Source organism: Microcebus murinus, chromosome 19 (assembly GCF_040939455.1).
Source record: "Microcebus murinus isolate Inina chromosome 19, M.murinus_Inina_mat1.0, whole genome shotgun sequence".
NCBI classification, from domain to species: Eukaryota; Metazoa; Chordata; class Mammalia; order Primates; family Cheirogaleidae; genus Microcebus; species Microcebus murinus.
Window position 1 is genome coordinate 14578471 of NC_134122.1, and position 22809 is coordinate 14601279.

The following is a 22809-nucleotide window of genomic DNA, read 5'->3' on the forward strand; positions in this document are numbered from 1 at the left end:
AAAAACATAAAAAACTTTATTTTTTTTTTTGAGACAGCCTAGCTCACAGCAACCTCAAACTCCTGGGCTCAAGCGGTCCTCTTGCCTCAGCCTCCCAAGTAGCTGGGACTACATACATGCACCACCATGCCTGGCTTTTATTTATATATATATATTTATATTTATATATATAAAAATGTATATATTTATATAAATATATGTATATATATATTTGTCCAGCTAATTTCTATTTTTTTTAGTACAGATGGGGTCTTGCTCTTGCTCAGGCTGGTCTCGAACTCCTGAGCTCAAATGATCCTCCCGCCTCGGCCTCCCAGAGTGCTAGGACTACAGGCATGAGCCACCACAGCCAGCCTAAAAAACCATTTTTAGCATGAGGTCATACAAATGGGCGGTGGACCCTGTCTCCTTCACCTTGCGTGTTTTAGACAGACATGCCCTGCAAAGGTTCTTGTCAACACGTACTTTTCCATATACACCAACTCGGTGGAATAAAACAGGAAATAAAAAAACTAAAATGACTACCTACCATAGACCAAATGTTAACATACCTTGAATGATGACCAACTGTATCCCAAATGCTTCTCTAAAAAGTTGACTTGAATAGACATTTTTAAAAAGCACATTTCTTCATCTTTCGTTACTTGGTTAAAAAACAAAGGTGAAAGTGTCACCACCATCCCAGCAAATAAGGAAGTGCAAACATATAAAGCGCCATTACTGACCACCACCACAAACTAGGTGAACATTAGTTCCTCTTGATTTTATTATTCTTTTAAAAAAATAAAAGTACATCTTTTACCAATACAGGTTGGTTAGAATGTTTCTCGAGTAACGAACCCACCCGGCAGCTTACGCCTCTGCCGAGGTTCGGTCTCACTTAAAATGTTCTATTTTCAACGACAGGAAACTTTTGCTGTTCTTTCAGAAAATAACTTAGTAACAAAAGGAAGGCCATGAAGCTGCGTGCACGACCTTGAAATTAGTGTGCTCTTTCTTTTACTTGCATCTGAAAGCGTGGGGCGGCGGTCCCTAACACGCAGTGACAAGCAGACACGCTGCTGTGCTTTGGAAATCTGGTGTTGGTTTCTTTCTTTGACAAGGAAGCTGCCAACAACAATCTTGTGTTTTCAACTTACTTGAAGATAAACCTGGTGACTTCATGATGGCTTTGAATGAGTCCTGTTCTTGGGGGCTGCATGACCAAGGCCACCTCTACCCCAGTGACCTCCAAGGTCCAGAAGCAGAAGTCACCTCCACGCCAGGGCAGGGGACTCGGGAAATCTAATGGTTAGGATTTACCTAAACAGGACGTAGGTTTCCCACCAACCATGGTTGACCTGAAAATTACTCTGAAACTCAAACACACCTCTAAAAACCTCAATGAGAGGCAAATTAAAAAGTCTCAGAGGTACACTACCACAGTTTAAAAAAAGGCGTGTGCCTACCATTCTGTTCTCTACTCCTAGACATGATTTCAGCACGCCATAAAGCACTGGGGGATCTTGCTCTGGAAGACAATTCCAGCTGACTGGGGATGGGGGGAGAGCCTCTGAGACAGGACATTAAAAACACCTCCCAAGAGCGATGAGGACTCCTCTTGGGTTGGCTCGGCATGAGGGTGTAGCCTCACCACCCACACTTTGGAGCCCTCCCCAGAGGGCCCGGTCTGTCCCTCTTACCAATGCACGCACCGAGAGGGAGGCCAGGAATGATGAGACATTTCACAGGGACAGACGAACCCCAGGGGCCACAGCTGATGGATGGCCTCAGTCATTGGCTTGGGCCACAAAGCACAAAGCGAACTATGGTGACTGCTGGCTCACATCTCAAACCAACCTCAAACAATACAGAATAGAACAAAAACTTAGTGTAAAGAGACGAAGAAAGGTAACAACTCCTGCACAAACACCAGGGGCTTCCGCTTGCGTGGTTTTCCTAAAGCAACATCTTGACTACACCCTGGGCTGACGGCAGCGACGGTGAGGATGTGTGTGAAGGCGGCTTCCCAAATTCCAGGCGTTTTCCCAACCTTCAGACAGAGCAAACCAAATTAAGCTGACATGACAGCGGTGACATATCTGGGCCCACAAAGTTACAAGGGTGAATAGCAAAGAGTCGGGAGCGGGCCCTCACAGGGCCTCAACTTTCTCTCCTACGAAATGACGAAAAGGACACTGGCTGTCCGACTCTCAGATTCTCAAGCTTGCACAAAAAGCCCAGTCTCAGATGAGCCTCCAGAAACATCCACTTATTTGTCAATTCAAAACTTAAAAAAAAAAAATCTTTAAAGAATTCTCTTCTGCAGGTCCAGAAGTTAAGCGCATGCCATAGTAACGAGTCTGAATTTCCTGTCAGGTGTCCATCACAGACCCATGGAATTTACGTGGCTCGGGGTCCAGGAAGCTAGTGACACACCTCACATAATTCCTGAATCCAGAAGCTGCTCGGATTTTCTTTAGGCAAGAAAATAACTGACACTATTAGAGGTCAGACCTGTGTTTTCCAGTCAGATGACTGTTTTTTAGGATTTTTTTTTTTTGAGACAGCGTCTTGCTCAGGCTAGAGTGCAGTGGTATCATCATAGCTCACTGCAACCTCCAACTTCTGGGCTCAAGCAATCCTCCTGCCTTAGTCTCCAGGATTGCTAGGATTATAGGTGTGAGCCACTGCGCCTGCCCAAGGAATATAGCCTGGCTAGAAATCCGTGCTAGTTTCTTAAAGATTCTATAGATTTCAAAAGAAAAAAAGAAAATCTAGGGGAAGCAGAACGACATTGGAAACTCAACTCCCAAACAAAGGATTTACACAGGACATTCTCACAGCATGACCATGAGTCAGGGCTATAGGATCAAATGATGAAAATGGCACTCTCCTTGGCCCTTTGCCCAAACCAGAAGCTGCCACCTAATTCTGCCTCCAGGGAGGGGAGTAGAGGATAAAGTTCACTGACATTTTCAAAAAAAAAAAATGGCTATGCATTAGGCATTAGCATCTTGGACCTGCAGTAGGTAGATTCTCCCCGATACTAAGAGGTTTATCAAAAAGGCACTGACCCTTTATCACCCAAAGGTGCGGTGGTGCTGCTCTGCCATCTGTCGCTGCCGTCCCTGTTCTTGTTCCCCCGCCCTGAGGCTGGGCCACTTGTTCGGTTTGGGGACTGATCATATACGAAGTTCCGACAGGATGCGAGCTTGGACTCCAGCGCCTGGAGAGAAACGTGCTTTTAACTCTCAGGTTCAAGACAGGAACTCTTCTCTCTCACTGGCATAGAAAAGAACCCAAAGCAATGGTTCTCAAACTGTGCTGCGCTGGAATTCCAAGGAGGGGCCGGCCCCAAGAGAATCCAACATATATTCAAGTCTTTGAACCACCTGCTGAAGATATCTGGGAAGACCACTAACCCTGATTAATCCAACTCTGCCTGTAGTAAACATGAAGTTAACTTTTAGCATTGTTCACTCTTTTGTTTACCTTGTTAAACACGCACAGAGTGGCGGGAGTTCTGAACAGGGGCTTGGCCTGGTGGTGAACGGACCCTAGGGAAACCAAAAGGCCACTGAGGCCACCCCAGGCTTCCCTGTACTCCGAACCATGCTAAATATGAAAAGAGGCCTATTTACAGAATAGAAAACCCCACAACCAAAAGCCAAAAGTAAAAACGTAAGAAATGAGTTGCAAATGTCTGTGAAGATGCAGCTATGAACACATACACTCTCCGTTCAATGACACGCTGGCAGGAATTAAATGGCATGGCCTTCCAGGCGTCATTTTAAAAAACAAACAACTACAAAGAATAGCTGCATTATTGCTTAAGCACAAAATAATCCCTCCCTGTAATTAATATAAAACCTGAAGGCCAAATGCTTTGCCCTAGTCTGTTCAAGATCCTCTCTTAAAACTCCCAGAGAAACAAAAAAAAAAGAGAGAGAGAGAGAAGGCACTTTATAAATGCTCCTCAGTTTTTTCAAATTAAGAAAAAACCATAGAAACCACCCTAATTTCCCAAACTGCTTGCAGGAAAAATGGCATAAGGACAAAAAGACACACCTAGGGATCAAAGGGAAGAGGCAGGGTCAGAGAGGCAGGGTCAGAGCTCTGGGTGTCTGGCAGTAACTCCCACGAAAGCGCTAATGATTCCCCGGGACACTCAAGGACCCACCACGCCTAAAACTCAGGACGCCTCTGTTGCAAGGAAAGGAACTGGTAAGATTAGCCCCCTCTACTATCCCCTAAGACAGGCGAGGCACGCCGAACCCCAAAGGGGCACACGGTCTTACCCCCACTTTCCGCAGCAGGTCTCCCACAATGTTGAGGGCTGATATCCGGGCTGCGGGTGTGAGGGGGGTCCCCCCAGTGGAGTCGTCCAGGCCTGGGTGTGCAAAGTAAGTGCACGTTACACACCAATCCACAGTCACACCTGTGCACTAACATCTCTAAACATGACACCTTCCCTTAGCACTGGAGCTGCCCTGTTGCACCCAACTGCGTAACACACCGATAGCCTATTTGTCGACCCACACTTCAAGTCCTTGTGACGATGATATCAAACATTTATTTTTACATGTTAGTCTTTTTAAACAAAACCAAAACAAGTCCTCTGGAAATTTGTGGAATTCCGTATAGTTAATCTGTGATAAACACAACAGAGGTGGGGAGCTCGAGCCAGCTTTATGAGGGTCCCACATGACAGAGCCCCTCTATCTCCTCAGAGTGGTGTCTGCGGCCCAGCAGCACCAGCGTCACCTGGGCACTTGGCCGAGATGTGGCCAGATGTTGAGTGGAGGCCCCACCCAGACCCGCTGGGTCTGCATTTTAACCAGGTGAGTTGTGCACATACAACTGCATAGGCAACTCTAGCCTGGGATTCTAGAGATTTCACTAGTCTCTGTCCCCAGGGCACATCTAAAGGACAAGGCAGTAGATGGTAGTGGAAGCCTGGAGCTGGCAGGCCTGCCTGGGTTTGAGTCCCAGCTCTGCCACTGACTTGCTGTGAGGGCCTCGGACTCAGTGGGGACAGCGCTTGCTACGTGGGCTGTGGTGAGAATTCAGTGAGATCACAACTCGAAGCACTTTGAGCAGAGTGGCCAGCACATACCGGGCACCCAATAACTGTCTGTTATTAGCATTTGCTATAAGTGGCCCGATCAGAGTCTCACAGTTAGGCAATCGGCAGAGGGGCTAGGGCGAGTGCTCAGATGTCTCGCTGTTCCTCACACAACACGGTTACCACACTGCGTCTAGTTCTAGATGGATGTTTTGCTGGGCTCACAAAATGCTTTTTTGATTTTTATTATTTAGGCACTGACATTGCAAATTTGGGAGGTTTCATATTCAAAAAAGAGAATTTCTGAGTTTTGGTAAAGAATGGGCAATTCTGCTAACGAAGGGCCCACATTCCTTATGGTAGCAGCAGTGTGACTGCCACCCCTCTAGATGGGGTTTCCATTCTCCACTTCACCACAGACCCCACTACTCCCTACTGCCTCACACCTAAGACACTCTTTTGATTTGTCTTGATGCGCCACTGCCACAAGCATCCCAGTTTGCTCCCTGCTATACAATCTGCTCCAAAGCTTCACACCCGGGACCCCAGATTCTCACCCTGGAATGCTTCGAGCAACAAAATCCCCCCAGACTCCCGATCCCTTACCACGCCTGAAGGTCCCTGGTGTGTTTAAACTGGAGCTGGGTCCCCGATGCGTGACGGGAGTGGACGGCACGGAGCCAGTGGCCTGCACGGCAGTGTCTGTCCTTTCAGCTTCCACTGCACTGGGCAAGGGGGTCCTGGGCTTTTCTTGCTTCTGTTGCACGGCCAGTTCCTGCCGCAAATCTGTGCCAGGAGAAGGATTCAGATGTTTAAGCCTTGCTTTGGGTCGGCAGGGTGTAGGTGGGGAGGTGTGACAGTAGACGCTGCTCAGGGAGAACTACCAGGGTGAAAAACTCCCGGTGGAAACCCTGAATGAAGTGAAACCCACAGGACCGTGCCTAGCAGGCTTGCAAAATGACAGGACTTCTTTCAAGTAAAAAGCAAACGGTTTAACATTTTTTTCTTTTTGAGAAAGTCTCACTCTGCTGCCTGGACTAGACAGAATGCTGCAGCATCACCATAGCGTGCTTCAACCTCAAACTCGTGGGCTCAAGCGATCCTCCTGCCTCAGCCTCCGGGGAGCTGGGACTACAGGGAACGCCACGATGCACAGCTAAGTTTTCTATTTTTTGTAGAGACAACGTCTCACTATGTTGCCCAGGCTATTCTCAAACCCCTGGCAGTGATTCTCCCACTTCTGCCTCCCAAAGTGCTGGGATTACAAGGTGTGAGCCACCATGCTCAGCACAGCGTTTAAAATTTTTTACAAACTATGGCAGTGACACACTAATACTTTTATTATTAAAAACGAATTCCAACACAGCAATGTATACAGAATACTAAATCGAAATGTGCTTCCCAACGTACCCCCAAATGCCCCTCCTCACTCATCAATAATCACTATAACATGTGGGAGGATCTGTTCAACCTTTGTTCTCTGCACAAACACATACTTTTTACGTATGTATGGATCTATTAAGCATAAAATAGAAATAGTTTTTATTGACCATAAATGGAAACATACAACATCCGTCTATGACTTATTCTCCCCCTTCAATGGTACGCCTTGGCAATCTCTCCAGGACTGCATGGACAGCTCTACCTTGCTACTTTTAACAATGGCTTAACATTCTACAAAATAAATCCATGTCATTTATTTAACCATTTACTGATGGGCATTTAGGAATAGCTACTTTTTAAACTTAGGAGTTTTTCTCTTTAATCCTCCATCTACTTGCTACACATAAGAAACTAAATTAATGTTACATACAATTAATTAAGACTTAAAAAAAATCTCTTCTATACTCAAACTTGGATCATTCACCTATCAATGTCTTGTTGTAGTTTGGAAACTCTGCTTCTGGAACTGCCAACCTCTGAAGAGCTTTCAAAGTACTACGCCAAATGCATCAGTTGCTATTGAGTCACAAAAATAACAGGCCAAGCTAGCAATTCCACCAGAAATCTCTCCCACAAGTCTTGTCCTCCTATGCATCAAGCCATTCTGGTGAGTGTGTGAGTTATAGACCAGGGAGAATCTTTCCTGAAATGAATTCTGCAAAACCCCAAAACAAGGGCTTAATCTTATGAACCCCAACGCTACTTCTGTAAATACCCATAAGGGGTCTTTATGGGGTTGGACAATTCTTAGCACCAGGTAGGGACCAAAGCAAGATCCTGCCTGGTGTGGTCCCATGACCTCTGACTGGACCTCCTGTGTGCAGAGCAGGGTGCAGATTCCCAGCAGATGTGACCCTGCATAAGGCCATGGGACAAAAGGTTCCCATGGAGGAAGAGGGGACAACGCTGGTGAAGACATGAACAAATGCCAGGGCCTCCTACCCCTGGCTTCATCCTTCAGTCTCTGAACGGATTCCAGGAGATTCTCCTTCTCGTCAAGTTCACTTTCCAGGAAGGCATTTCTTTCGATGGCTTGATTCAAGCGCTGCTCAAAGTCTTCCAGAGACATGATCGTGGCTCTGAGTGAGAGAAGAGCAAAATTATCCGAGAGAGCAAACGGCAGCATCCATCAGGTGCCCGCAGACCCGGGAGATGCAAAGGGTCAGATATACCTGGGCATGAGTCCCAGCACTGGACTTCCTAGATGCCACAGAGCTGGGTGAGTCCCCTAACCTTCTGGGACTTGGGCTCTTCACCTGCAGAATGGGACTCATCATAGCTCATGAGGTGCACAAGGTTGTCCTAAGGATTAAATAAGATAACGTCCATGCAGCACTCAGCCATGAGCCGAGGCACTATCAGGACTGCAGGTGGTGACCAGCCATTTGAGAAGAGCAGCATGCTCTGCCTTCTCTTGGAAGCTCACAACGATAACTAGTGTTAAGAATAAACTAATGGGCCGGGTGTGGTGGCTCACACCCATAATCCCAGCACTTTGGGAGGCCAAGGAGGAAGGATCGCTTGAGTCCAGGAGCTTGAGACCAGTCTGGGCAACATGGCAAGATCTCATCTTTACAAAAAATTAAAAAATTAGCTGGGTGTAGTGGCACACACCTGTAATCCCAGCTGCTTGGGAAAGTGAAGCAGGAGGATCACTTGAGCCCAGGACTTTGAGACTGCAGTGAGCTATGATTGCACCACTGCACTCCAGCCTGGGTGACAGAGTGAGACCCTGACTCTTATAAAAAAAAAAAAAAGACTAATAGAATGCATACACAATTGAATATCATGCATTTAAACAGGTGGAAGAGACCATCTTTAACTTCTCAGTTAAAGTTTAAAAAGTTAAAAATGCCCAGCAGCGGCCCAGCTGCCCCGCTAACAACCACTTCTTCTTCTGAACAGTGTTAATGCTGTTGTAAGGGCATTGAGAAGTGCTGTAATAAAGAAATCTGTTTAACTTTGAGCAAACTACCTTCTCTGTGCCTCAGTTTCCTCATATGCAAAGCAAGGGTAGTAACAATACCTCCGCGTACAGGGTTGCTGGGGGAGGGGGTGGTGGGAGATAAAGTAATACAGGAAGCACACAACAGAGGTTTCACGTGTGGAAACTGTACTGCTAACTGTACCCTGCAGTGGCCAGAGGCATGTGTTTAGAGAGGAACCTGGGAGTGTACACCCCAATCCTCCACCCTAAGACTAACTGGGTGTCTTTGGGCAACTTAACCTCTTTCATCTTCAGTTCCTTCAACTGCAAAATGAGGACCAATTCATTTATGCAACATATGCTACTATCTCTAGATGGAGTCATATTAACACCTACCCCCAAAGGGTCTTCAGAGGTAGTGAATAGCATGATACCAGAAGTGCCTGAATAAAAACAAGGTGGTAATAATTAGGAGTACAATACTAGAATCGGTATTTGTTGTTGTTGTTGTTTTGAGACAGAGTCTTACTCTGTTGCCTGGGCTGGAGTGCTGTGGTGTCATCGTAGCTCACTGCAACCTCAAACTTCTGGGGCTCAAGAGATCCTCCTGCCTCAGCCTCCCAAATAACTGGGACTATAGGCACATGCCACCATGTCCAGCTGATTTTTCTAGAGATGGGGTCTCGCTCTTGGCTCAGGCTGGTCTTGAACTCCTGAGCTCAAGTGATCCTCCCACCGTGGCCTCCTGGAGTGCTGGGATTACAGGCGTGAGTCACTGCACCCAGCTAGAATCAGTTTAAATGACCCTAAGCTTGACACGTCAAACAGCAACAAAAAAGATAAAATGCCCAGGAATTCATGTAACAGCAAATATGCAAGGCTGTACTGCAGGGTACAGAATGCTTGTGGAAATGCAGACACACTGTGTTCATGGAGAGGAAGACCCAGTGCCATGAAGAAATCAGTTCTTTCTAAGTTAAACTGAAACATTTAATACCATTTTAATAAAAATACAAATATACTTTTATTTGGGGTAGGAGGCACAGGGAGACTGATTTGAAAGATCCTGTGACAACGCAGTAAGGATGGCCAGGAGAAGTCTGAAAAAAAAGAGATGGGGGAACGCCCTGCTCCAGATACAATGGACACACAGTTATAGAGGCTTGACAACGAACAACAGTATGCTACAGGTTATAAGGTCAGACCAGGGGAACCAAAGGTTCAGAAACAGATGACAATTTATGATAAAGGTGCTCTCAACAAATCATTGGCAAAAAGACAGCAGGTTCAATTCCAGGTTTGGAGACCACTGGGTAGCTGCCTGGAAAAAAACTAATGTATTTATAGCTCATACTGCAACTCAACATAAGTTCCAACTGAGTCAGAAATATAAACAAACTCAATATTTGATCAACATCTACTATCTGGCTTCTGGAATGCTAGAGAACTGAAGACCGCCTACAGCAGCCTTTCTGAACCTGTGTGGATTGTTATCGTGTGGTAGTATTTAAGCAGCGTAACAGCATCAATAATACTGTCGAGGGGTTTTGTTCAGATTTATTGGTACTATCTGAATATTTGCTTTCAAATAAAGATCAACATCCTAGTTGTAACCAGACTAAAAATCGCTTTATGTACTTTATATGTTGAAATTCTGTCAACTGATGTATAAAAGCATATTTAGTATAAGAGTAAAATGCTTTCAGATTCATAAAAGGTTGTGAAAGACAAAAAAAAATCAAAAAAATAAATTTAAAAAAATGCTGCAGTAATTGGTGACTGTGAAAGCTTGTTAATCTCATGTAGTTTCTGAGAACTAGAAAATACTTAAATAGATTTTTCAGTAAACATGAGTATTAAGGGACACATTTGTTAGATAACTAAGAACATATACTTTTTGGCCCAATAAGTGCTTTAAAAGTCTATAGAATAACAACATATGGAAAAATAAAATTAAATTAAGTTAACTTAAATCTTTGTAAAATTTTTGGCACCTTAGCACTTATATTAAACGAAATAACCTTTAAGGGATGTATTTAATTTTTAGCTACTTCTGATTAGGTCCCGTGTCTTTCAAGGTTATTCTTGCACAAAGTCTCCCTTCTCAGTCAAAAGTGAGTCACTCAGTTTTAGGGACACATAGTATAAGGACCATAAGAGCAACCAAACAGCTAGTGGCACTGAGAAATCACTGTTCTTGCAGTAGACTGCCAAATTTTCTAAATATAACCATTAAAATGTTATCATAAAATTGTAATAATTTAAAAATTTTTTTAAATAAAATTTTGGTATTCTAGAACTTTATCCTACCTCATCTGATTTTGACACACATTCAGCATTTGGCTAAAAAGTGAAACCAGTATATCTCTAGTACAGAGAGAGAGAGAGAGAGAGAAGAAAACGAAGTTAAAGAAAACATAAAAATATTAATACTAGGAAAAAAAACCCCACAAGCTAAGTGCTTTATAACCCTTATAGTGCAGAAGGCCCTTCTAATTATGACTGATGAATAAATGTAACTACACGGAAATCAAATTCTATACAGGAGCACATATAATAGACAAAGCTGGGAAGACAAGTGACAAACTCCAAATACTTTCAATTCCTATCACAGACAAATATATAAATACCTACTGGAAATGATGGGGAAAAAAAAACAAAACAAAATAAAACCAATGAACAACTCAATTTAAAAACAGGCAAAGATAAACAGAGTTCACAGAGAAGAAAAAAACCAGTTCTTAAGCATATGAAAAGGAACTCCAGGTCACTCAGAAATGCACCTATTTCTCACCTTTTCAAGTGGCAGAAATCCAAAGTTTGAAAACCACTCTGTTGGGGAAGCTATTTATAATAGAAAACAGGGACTTAGATACTTGACTGTTGGGAACATAAACTGGTACAACTATATACAGAACTGAACAATACCTATCAAACTCACCTATACCATCCTTTGACCCAGCAATTTTACTTCTGGGAATTTATTCTACAGATATATATCTGTGCAAGGTTACTCATTATGGTAATGATTACCATTGCAAAAGAATGGAAATGCATCAACAGGAGACTAGATAATACATTATTATCATACCATACAATACCAACCATACAATAGAATATTCTGTATTTGAAAAAAAAAAAAGAACAAGGAATGCTCTGTCCTAATAAAGAATGATTTTCAAGCTCTATTGTTATCTGAAAAAGCCAAATGTACAACACTGTGTATAGAGTACTTTTTTGTTGGGGGAAAAAAGATCGGGGTAATGGTTAATAGGAATATCTTTTTATCTGCTTCAGTTTATATTTTTAAAAAACTCTACCCCTTTGCATACTATTTATGAACCGTGTGAATGCACTACTACCTCTTTGTGACAGACTGTATTATTGGCCCCAAATCTTCACCCCTCCCTGCATCCACACCCTTGCTGTGGCCTCACTGTGGATGGAAAGTACTGTCCCACCCTCTGACTCAGTGTGACTATGTCACTTGCTTTGATCAATGATATACAAATGTGATGGTATGCCAGTGGCTTGCCAGAAATCAGAACGTGGCTTTATATACAGTAAAGCCACAGTCATCAAGTCATTATGTTTTTCTTTTTTCCCCCCATAGAGACGGGGGTCTCGCTCTTGCTCAAGCTGGTCTCGAACTCCTGAGCTCAAGCAATCCTTCCACCTTGGCCTCCCAGAGTGCTAGGATTACAGGCCTGAGCCACTGCGCCCAGACCAAGTTTTATGGTATTGGTATAGCAGTTTACAAATTGTACATTGGACCAAAATAGAGAATCCAGAATTAGATCCCAGGATTTATGAGAAGTAAACATCTTGAGAGTTGAATTCCAATACAATGGGAAAAAAGAGTGTCTAATAAATAGTGCTGGGCTGGCACAACTGGCTAGCCACTTAAAGGAAAAAAAAAATGGACCTATACCTTCATACTGGATACAAAAATTAAGTCCAGGTGAATTAGGCATATGTGTAGAAAAATTAAACAAAAAACAACTTAAAAAAAAAGAGAGAGAATACACATATAATCAAAAGAAGGAGACTCCCCTAGTCAAGTCTGGAAATTTAGAAACTAAAAAAGGAGAGATAATTGATGAAACAAAAATGGAAACTGATACCACAAAGTCAACAGACAAACAATTATTCCAGAAAAAAAATATTTCCAATGCAGGAGAAAAGATCACTGGCAAAAATATACAAAGAACTTTTAACACATTGATAAGAAAGGAGGTTCCACTTTGGTAATGATGAAGAACCTTGTATCAGACCAAACCTCCTATATATTACAAATATAAATTCTGGATAAAATGTGAAAAACAATGATCTGAAGGCCCTGGCAGAAACTGGAAGGGGGTCAACCTTAGAAAAGAATGACACTGGGTGGATTTTGCACCTTTACAGCTTTTTGCCTAAAGCTCCAGTGATAGGAAATCTGACATCAGATGGGAGCCCTAAATTCTGCATATTAATTTTTCCCACATCTCTGGCTTCTCTCTAAACATGCATGCATACGGCAAACTTGAAGCAGTCTAGTTAAGGCTAAAAGAACCAAACAGATTTCAGCTACTGCTCATCACAGGAGAGACAGAGTCTGGAATGTGAGTTTAGCCAAGTATACTGCCTGAAAAAAACAAAAAAACAGATAAAAACCCAACATAACAGAATTCATAGTCTCTGTAATACAGCATTCACGAGGTCCAGACTACAGCTCAAAATTACCGGACTAATGAAGCACGAGGAAAATGTGACCTAACCCCAAGAGAAAAACAACCACTGGAAACTAACCTTGAGAAAGACCAGATACTGGAAATACCAGAAAAGGTGGGAGGATCACTTGAGCCCAGGAGTTTGAGGTTACAGTGAGCTATTGATGACACCACTGCGTAACAGCCTGGGCAACACAACAAGACCCCATCTCAAAATTGGCTCTTATAATTATGTTCAAGGATATAAAAGAAATCTCAGTAGAGGAGTAGAAATTACATCAAAAAAAAAAAAAAAAAAAGAACCAAATATAAATTCTGGATCTGAAAATACAATGTCTCTAACAGTAAACATTTTTTGATCCAGTTTAACAGCAGATTGGAGAAGAGAGAAGAGGGAGTCTGTGAACTTGAAACTAGATCAATATAAATTATTCAATTTAAGGAACTAAGAGAAAATATTTAGAAGGAAAACTAAACAGAGCCTCAGGGACCTGTCCAGCAATATCAAAAGGATGTGTTTAGTTGGTGTGTCCCACAAGGACAGGAGGAAAAAATGGGGCAGAAGAAAATCTTTGATGAAATAATGACCCTAGTTAAATCTGGAAAAAGACAAATTTATTGACTAAAGCAGCACAGCAAACCACTATCAGGATAAATACAAATAAAGCCACATCCAGGTATGTTCTAATCAAACTACTGAAAACCAAAAATAGAGACTCTAAGCAGCAGAGAAAACAACACATCACACACAAGGGAGTGAGTACTCAAATGATCCTGAACTTCTGATCGGAAACAAGCAGATCAGAAGGCAGTGCCACATCTGTAAAATGCTCAAAGGAAAAAACCCCTATCAACCCAGAATTCTACCTCCAATAATAATCCCCTTCAAGGACGAAGGCCAAATAAAGACATTTCCAGATAAAAGCAGACTTCGTCACCAGCAGCATCTACACGGCCGGAAACCCCAGGGGCAGTGTTCCAAGTGGAAGGGACTCGGTGTCAGAAGGAAACTGAGGTCTTCAGGAAAGAATGAAGAGCACCCAGCGTGCCAGTAAATATAAAAGGTTCTGTTCTACCCTCTTAATTCTTTAAAAATACAGATGAGTTTTTAAGCAAAAATCGTAACAAGGAATTGCGGAATCCACGGCATTTGGAGGTTAACAGCTACGAGAGCTACAGCATAAAGTGTGAAGATGGTAAATAAAACTAAGGTTGCACTATTGTTACTTTTGCAGGAAGCGATACAGTATTACCTAAATAGCTTGGAAAGTTAAAGATGCATCGTATACCCTAAGGCTGCAGTCCCCAAACCCCAGGCCGTGGCCCAGCAGTACCAGTCTGTGGCCTGTTAGGAACTGGGCCACACCATCACTGCCTGAGCTCCACCTCCCCACCCCACCACCAGTCCATGGAAAAATTTTCTTCCATGAAACTGGTCCTTGGTGCCAAAAAGGTAGGGGATCACTGCCCTAAGACAACTACTAAAATAATAATAATAATAATAATAATAATAATAATAATGCAAGTAACTTTGAGGACAATGAAAATGTTCTGCATCTCAACAGGAGTGTGGGTTACATGCACGTACACATTTGTCAAAACTGATAGAACAGTACTCCTAAAATCTGTGCATTTCACTGTAATTCATGTATGAATTTTTTAAAACACAAGAATTTTTGTCAAAAAAAAAGGGCCCAATTCAGACTATTCCATAAATGTTAGTTATTGTTGTTATTCTGCTAAATACCACACCAGTTTATGAAACACTGTTCCTTCAATATGCTTCTTTCCTTTCTACCTCAGGGCCTTCGCACATGCCCCTCCTCCTGCCTGGAATGCTCTCCTCTCTCTCTGGTCCCCTGGAAAATGGCTATTCATCCCTCTGGTCTTAGCCTAACTGGCATTTCCTCTGGGAAGCCTTGCCTGACATTCTCCCACCAAGCGCCAAGTAAATATATCCTATGACATGCTCCCACAGCACCAGGGACTTCCAGCATTTATTGCTGTAATTAAGTTGCACTTACTTGCCTATTGTCCATTTCCCCATGAGGCTAAGACTCACAAGGGCACTGCTTTGTTTTGCTCACTGCTGAGTTCTCTCTGCTCAACAAAGCGCCTGGTACCTAGTTGCTGGGGACAAAAAGCAGAGACTAAAGGCTCCCAAGCCTGTATTCTCCTTCCCAACGCACCGCTTGGCTCTTTCCAAGTCATCATTGGCTTGCTCCAGCTCTCTGATGTACTTTTGCAGCTGGTCTTTAATTGCCTTCGTCTGTGCGAGGTCATCCTCCAAGGCCGAGATCTGCCGGTAGCCTTCGGAATGCTGCATTTCAAACTTCTCCTGAAGGACAAAACACACACTCAGTGAATGATTCGGGACTTCTAATAAGCTATGTTTATTTCTCTTCCTTGTCATCTCCTTAAAAACAATGAAGTTTAATCCTGGAACACGTGCACTCCTGCTGCAGTGGACATTTGTCATTTTGTGGCCACTGAGCATCTATTCTGCCCCACAGAGAAAGAGAGAAACAAAAGAGAAAAGAACAGAAAGAAAGAGAGAGAACAGAAAGACAGAGGGAGAGAGAACAGAAAGACAGAGGGAGAGAGGGAAGGAAGGAAGGACAGAGAGGGATCCTGTTATTAATTATCAAAGGAAGCTTAGCATGATCTAGCTAGTGCTTTCCAAAGGCAAAGAGCAGTCCAAATGACATCTCAGTGATTCCCTGGTGCCCAGTTGGAGCACAAACATTTATCACTCACCTATTCTGTGCCAGCCTCCAGGCTAAATACACTACATACATTGCCTCATTTAATCCCACTTCAGAGAAGTGGGATCTGAGGCTCAGTTACTTAACTAGCCCAAAGTGGTAGCAAGTGAATAAGCTAAGATCAAACCCAGGCCAGCTGAGCTGGTGGCTCTTAACTGCGCTAAACGGCCCTAAACCATTTCAATCCAGGTTGCCTAGGTATTGAACATTCTCGATTCTGCCCCTGCTCCTCTTTCACATAACTTTCCTTCATCAAACACCCAACTTAGATTCTACAAACATGAACGAAAACTCTCACTTCCCTGCAAGAAAGGCCCAAGGTCTAATTTGAAAGTTAAAAAAAAAAAGAAAAGAAAAAGAAAAGGCAAGCTCCTTTGCTTTTCTTGACTCAGCCATGTAAACAAAGCTGTTGCTAGAAACAGTCTGGATGCGCTGGGGAGAGTGATGCAATGGTGCCCAGGCCAGAGAGGCGTGGCTAGAGCCACTGTGAAAGAAGAATGTCCGAAGAACAAGTAGATTATTTATAGGCTGATGACATGGAGGGCACTGCACATCCTCCCATTTTCTGGCTGTGAGCAGAAAGTGTCTGCACTCAGGCAAACACAGGCTGACCAGGCCCCATTCCCAGGCAAGGCTCTGACCACTTCACGCCCTTTATTTGGGGACATTTCCAAATAAAACAGGATCCTAGGCCATTAACCTAAATCCAAATGCAGGTTCCAAGAGGATGCAGGGAATGGCCCTGCCACCTGCACAGAGATTCTTATGATCTCCTTTGAACTTATGGACATGAACACCTGTTGCTGCAATGTTGTACTTTTATTTGGGGCTAATTCCAACAACCTGTCAGCTGATGAGGGCATCAATAGATGCTTTGTTTCATCCCTTACAGACTTTTTTAATTCAACTTGTGATGAATAAGCCAGTTGTTAAGAAATCTGTCTCAGCTGAGTACATTTCGCTTAGGCGATTGACACATGTTTGATGGTGGCAGGGGGTATTTGTTATTCCGAAGTACCTATATTGGGTGGTTCAGGCTTGTAATCCTAGCTCTCTGGGAAGCCTAGGCGGGAGGATCGCTCAAGGTCAGAAGTTCGAAACCAGCCTGAGCAAGAGCAAGAGCCCCGTCTCTACTAAAAATAGAAAGAAATTAATTGGCCAACTGAAAATATATAGAAAAAAATTAGCCGGGCATGGTGGCACATGCCTGTAGTCCCAGCTACTCGGGAGGCTGAGGCAGAAGGATCACTTGAGCCCAGGAGTTTGAGGTTGCTGTGAACTAGGCTGACGCCACCGCACTCTCCCCGGGCAACAGAGTGAGAGTCTCAAAAAAAAAAAAAAAAAAAAAGTACCCGTATTTGTCCCCCACTCTGTGCTGAGTCCCATGAATGTGTCATGTGGTTGTAATGAAGAGGTCTTCTGCAGGTTCAAGGGCTTGGTCTTGAACAGTTAATTACTTAAGTAACTGCTTGATATTTATTCAGCATCCATGGAGAACCTCTTACCCTCTCCAAATTATAGTTCAAACCACTAATTTTCCTCCTACACTGATTTTAATCCAAGTCCCCCTTCAATTTAAGAACTACACTGATTCCTTGTTGCCTACAGCAGGGCTCAGGCTTGGAACAAATGAGGGAAGGTACCCGGCCATAGGGCTAAGCACCAACTGACACTCAGCCCTCAGTGTCAGGGATATGGGGACTGGGGCACACTTAAGAATGAATGTTTGTTCTAAGAAACCAATGACTCAGCTTGGTGGTGGTGTGGAAGAATGCAGGCCTGGTGTGGCCAAGTCTTCCAATTCTCAAGGGAAGTCAGAAATCCAGATTTTTGGCTATGTGTGGCAGCTCACTCCTGTAATCCCAGCATTTTGGGAGGCCAAGGCAGGAGGATCACTTGTGGCCTGGAGTTTGAGACCAGCCTGGGCAACATATGGAGACCCTATCTCTACAAAAAAAATTTAAAAATTAGCTGGGCATGATGGCATGTGTATATAGTCTCAGCTACTTAGGAGGCTGAGGCAGGAGGTGCTTAAGCCCAGGAGTTTGAGGCTGCAGTAAACTATGATTGTACTACTGCACTCCAGCCTGGGAGACAGAGTGAGACCCTGTCTTAAAAAAAAAAAATCCAGATTTTTACAGGAAGCCCTACAATTTCAATGGATAGAAATATACATACTAAAACACAAGTATGGTACATGTTATTGGCAAAGCCTAGGTGGTGTGTATACAGGTGCTACCGGACAGTTCTTTCTACCTTGCTGTGTACTTGAAAACTTTCATGGGAAAATGCTGAATAAAAACCATTAAAGCATAAGCAAACAACATCTATGGGCCAGACTGCTCTGCAGATGGTCAATCTGGGCACTCTGGTCTAGCTTGAACTTCACTGCTCAGCTTCCACGGTCTTTAGGACCTTTCCTCTCCCCCTTCCTGAACCCTCATCCATTTGGTAGTCCCACTTTTTGGCATGTACTAGCAGTGCCAGGCTGCCCAAGGTCCACCCGACTCACTCTTGTCCATGCCTGTGACAGGCCCAGATTAGCTCTTCATCAACCCCATCTGCTGAGCACCAAGCTGCTGGCTATACTCCCACTATACACACACCCACACCCGCCAGCTCAAATCCCCTCCGCTCTCCCGGAAAGCCTTTCCCAACCCGTGCAGCTCTTTCCCTCTTGGAAGGCTCTCAACATCACAACTGTGATTGCACTTTAGGTTCTTAACTGCTTCATGGTGTTAGGTTTGTCTTCCCAAAGAAGCTTCTAGAGGGCTATGAGCACTTCTCCTTTCACTGTCCTGGGCACATACTGTATGGCTTTGGCTGTTCCCCTTGATGACTCATCAAAATTTACATGGGGATATTTAAAAAAAAAAAAGACACAGACATGCCAGGGCCCCACCCAGACTTACTAGGAAATGGAATCTCAGAGCAGGGGTACAGGGGTAGTGTCGGGGAGAGAGGGTGCAGGCCTGTTGGGTGTTTGTGATGCTAGCCTGGGGATCCTGCCTACCAGCAGAGCTGAGAGCCAGGCCCCGGACACAGTTTCTCTGATCATCTGCTGAGCCCTGGAGACTGTACAAAGAACACAGTCTTTACCCTGCAGAGCAGGGGTTCTCCAGATACTCATCCACGTCTGGAAACAGTTTTGCTTGTCACAGCCTTGGAGGGGAAGAGGATGCTGCAGCACCCAGCGGGTGGAGGCCAGGGATGCTGCTCAACGTCCCACCGTGCAATACTCAGCCCCTCACCACAGAGAATGATCCAGACCCAATGTCAACAGTGCCCAGGTTGAGAAGCCTGCTCTGTGCAACAGAACTTTCCATAATGATATGATAGAAATGTTCTATAGCCCCTCTGTCCATTAATGACAACCCACTAGTACATGTGGCTCTCAGGCACTGGAGATGTGGCTAGCGTGATTAAGGAGTTAAATTCTTATTGTCATTCACTTAAATTTCAACATGTAGCTAGGGGCTACCATACTGGACGGCCTAAGTCTGGACCTTATAATGATCAGCAATTCTAGCAACACTCCATACTCTAGAAATGTCTCCCTGCCACGTGCCCTGTGAAATTGGCGTAGACAACCAAGAAAGTCCGTGGCAACACCCATGTGACCTGCTTCTCACTGAGCTCCACCCATCAGGGGCATGAAGAGTTCAACGACCATGTCTGGTGGCCGGCCCCTCGCCACAGGGCTTCTCCTTCCAGGCACACACACCATGTCTGCGCCAGGAGCCTGTCTATACCTACGGGCTTTTCCTCTCCGCCCTCACCTTGATGGTTTCTAGTTCCATGCGCAGGCGGTTATTTTCCGACAGGAGGTCTCTGTTCCTGGTTTCAATCTGTTGCAGCTGCGTCTCCAATTCAGCTTCATATTCTCGGCTTCCCTCCTGGAATTCTCGAAGTTCCTCTTGTGTGTTCTCCGCCCTAGAGCAGAATTCCCAAACATTACAATAGTAACGTATCGAGCTCTTAACATGTGCTGGGCACTGTACCGTCAGACGTGGAACACCTCTTTATTCAACTGCCTCTGAGGCACAAACTATCATAATTCCCATTTTACAGATGAGAAGATGTGGTTTAGACAAGAGGAATGACTTGTCTAAAGGTCACACAAAGCCAGAAGCAAGAACTTGGACCTGAACCTGGGTGTGCCTGACTCCAAAGCCAATTCTTAACCAATTCACTATTCATTCATTCAACATATACTTTTGAAGCTCAATATGTACTAAATATACTTTGGGTTTGTATGCTCTGCAGATTGATTTATAAGCATATTTCCAGGAACTGGACATGCCATAAACGTTCACTTATTGCATCACCATAATCTGCCCTGCCCCAGTCCCAAACACCCTTCTCAAGCCTTCAAATTCAAGGCAATTTTTTTTTAATACCAAGCCTGAATTATCTTTAAGTCAAACTAAGCATAAAAAAATTAGGGGGAATGGAATAAAAAGATACTATGCTGAACCAGACACAGACAGACATACACACGACTTCCAGATATGAGCACTGGAACACTGCTTTCAAATTTTAAAATCTGCAACAACATATTTTGCTCAGCACCAGGAAAAGTTCCTTCCCCACACATAAAGAACCGACCAGATACAGCACCCAGGAACGGATAATCTTATATTCCCGGGTTCTCCTTTCCAGAAAACAAGATGGAAAATAGCACAGCAGAATGGCTAGGACCACAGGTTTGGGTTCAAATTCTGGCTCTGCTACTTACTGGCTGTGTGACCTTCGGCAGGTTACCTGCCTTCACTGTGGCTCAGTTTCCTCATCTATAAAAATCTGTAAAATAGGGTGAGAACCGTTTCTTCGTAGGGCAATTCTGAGATAATGCCAGTTAAGCCCCTCACAGTGCCTGGCACATAACAGGCCTGCAATAAGCAACTGCTGCTATTCTTACGGGAAGAAAAAGTAGGATGGACTTCTGAGGACTGACCTCTGCTTGTAAGTCATTGCCAGGTCTTTCCAATAGTTTGCTTCTTCCTCCTCAGAGCTGAAAGTCTTTCCCGAGTCTTCCATTGTGAAAATGGGGAACAGATCACTCTTCTTGTGGCATGGTGTCTAGGGAAGGTTTGATTACCCACGTCTGGTTGAATAGCTGATCTTTAAAGGCAAAAAAAAAAAAAAGAAAATTACTTGAACTTTATGCTGGATTAAATGATAAAATACTTCCAAAAGATGGAAACTAAACCCAAACAAGACAGCCCACCCACCTGTTCCATTCCTTGGGTCAGTATCAAGCCTTATGCACATCATTGCACAAATACCAACCACCCTACTGTAGGACTCAGGGATCCAAATAAGATGTCTCCAAGATCCCTGCTTTCCCTCAAGGGGCCTCACAGTCTGGTGGGGAGGAGAATGTAAATTACATGTAAATTATAATAAAACTATGTGGTGAGTACAGCCATGGAAATGTGCACAGGATACTGACACAAAACAAACTGCATATAGCTGAGCGGACACTTTGGTGTTTTGACACACACATGTGTGAAACCATCACCACAATCAAGATAATAAACATTTCTACCAGTGCCCGGTATATTTAGGGAGTCCCAGACTCAACCTAAGAGTCAAGGAAGGCTTCCTGGGAGAAGCGATTAATGAGCAGCACGTGAAAGAACATGGAAGAACAGGCAGGTATCGGCAGGTGAACACAGGAGGAAGAGGATGCTATGCAGCAGGGAAAGGGGAGACACAGCCAGGCTCTCAGGGGAGCTGGAAGAAGCCTGGCGGGCCTATGTTGAAAGCTGAGGAAGGAAGGGAAGGGCAGGTGGGGCAGGCTAAAATAGAGGGGCTAAACCACAGAGAGATTTTATGACATATTGATAAACTACAGTGATGCGAAGCTACTGGAGGATTTTGCTGTTGTTGTTGAGACAGGGTCTTGCTCTTTTGCCCACACTTGAGTGCAGTGACATCACCATAGGTCACTGCAACCTTGAACTCCTAAGCTCCAGCAATCATCCTGCCTCAGCTTCCCTAGTAGCTGGCAACACAGGCACATGCCACCATGCCCGGCTAATTTTTTCTATATTTTGTAGAGATGGGGTCTTGCCATGTTGCCTAGGCTGGCCTTGAACTCCTGGCCTCAAGCAATCCTCCCACCTTGGCCTCCCAAAATGCTAGGATTACAAGTGTGAGCCACTGCGGCCGGCCTCACTAGAAGATTTTTGAGGCGAATAATATAATGGGCTCTTTATCCTTGTGTCCACGCATGTGTCTCCTCCCACGGGGAGGGACAAAGCCTCAGATGAGGAGCTGCTGCAGCAACCCAGGAAAGGGAGGTGGCCTGACCCACGAAGTAGGAATGAAGATGGAGATACAAGAAATGGACTCCAAAAATATTTAGAAGAGTCCCAGGATTTGGTGATATATTACATCAAATAAATCTAAGGGAGGGGGAAAGAAAAAGGAAGTGAGGACATCTCCTGCAGCTCTAGCTTAAACAACTGGGTACCACCACCACTCCAGAATACCAGAAGTAAACTCTTGTGTGGGTGGGATGGGGGAGATAAGAACCCAGTCTTGTACATTTGTAATCTGACATAACCGTGACACATCTAGATGCAACACTGGAGCTGAAACTCAGGGGTGAAGTTCTGGGCCAATGATACAAATTACAGCTGTGCATCTGTAGTTGCTTCTTCCCTTTTTCTAGTTGATGGAACCATTAGAGAATCCCGCAGGGACTGTGCATGGAACTTTGGGAATGCCAGTGTTGGAAAGGTGGTCAGAAAAAGCAGCAGTAACTGAAGGAGGCAGAGAAGAAACAAAGTGAGACAGACGAGAACCAAGAAGAGGAGCAAGGTGAACTGGGAGTAGACGGTATCAAGAGGGAAAAAAAAGAACATTCCACAGTCACAAGGATGCAACAGAGAAGCTGGCAAGATA

General features: G+C 44.1%; 1 protein-coding gene across 1 annotated transcript in view; it reads right to left on the minus strand.

Moving 5' to 3' along the window:
* Positions 1–748: 748 nt before the first annotated feature.
* NDE1 (nudE neurodevelopment protein 1) overlaps positions 749–22809 on the minus strand; it is a 28571-nt gene continuing 6510 nt past the window's right edge. Inside the window, exons 2-9 of the mRNA XM_012790229.2 lie at positions 20852–21018; positions 19674–19827; positions 15319–15467; positions 7433–7569; positions 5654–5833; positions 4281–4372; positions 3057–3208; positions 749–2032 (exon numbers count right to left, since the gene is read on the minus strand). Coding sequence (XP_012645683.1) covers positions 1939–2032; positions 3057–3208; positions 4281–4372; positions 5654–5833; positions 7433–7569; positions 15319–15467; positions 19674–19827; positions 20852–20934 — 1041 coding nt within the window. The 5' untranslated portion in view covers positions 20935–21018 and the 3' untranslated portion in view covers positions 749–1938. The remainder of the gene's footprint in view (positions 2033–3056; positions 3209–4280; positions 4373–5653; positions 5834–7432; positions 7570–15318; positions 15468–19673; positions 19828–20851; positions 21019–22809) is intronic.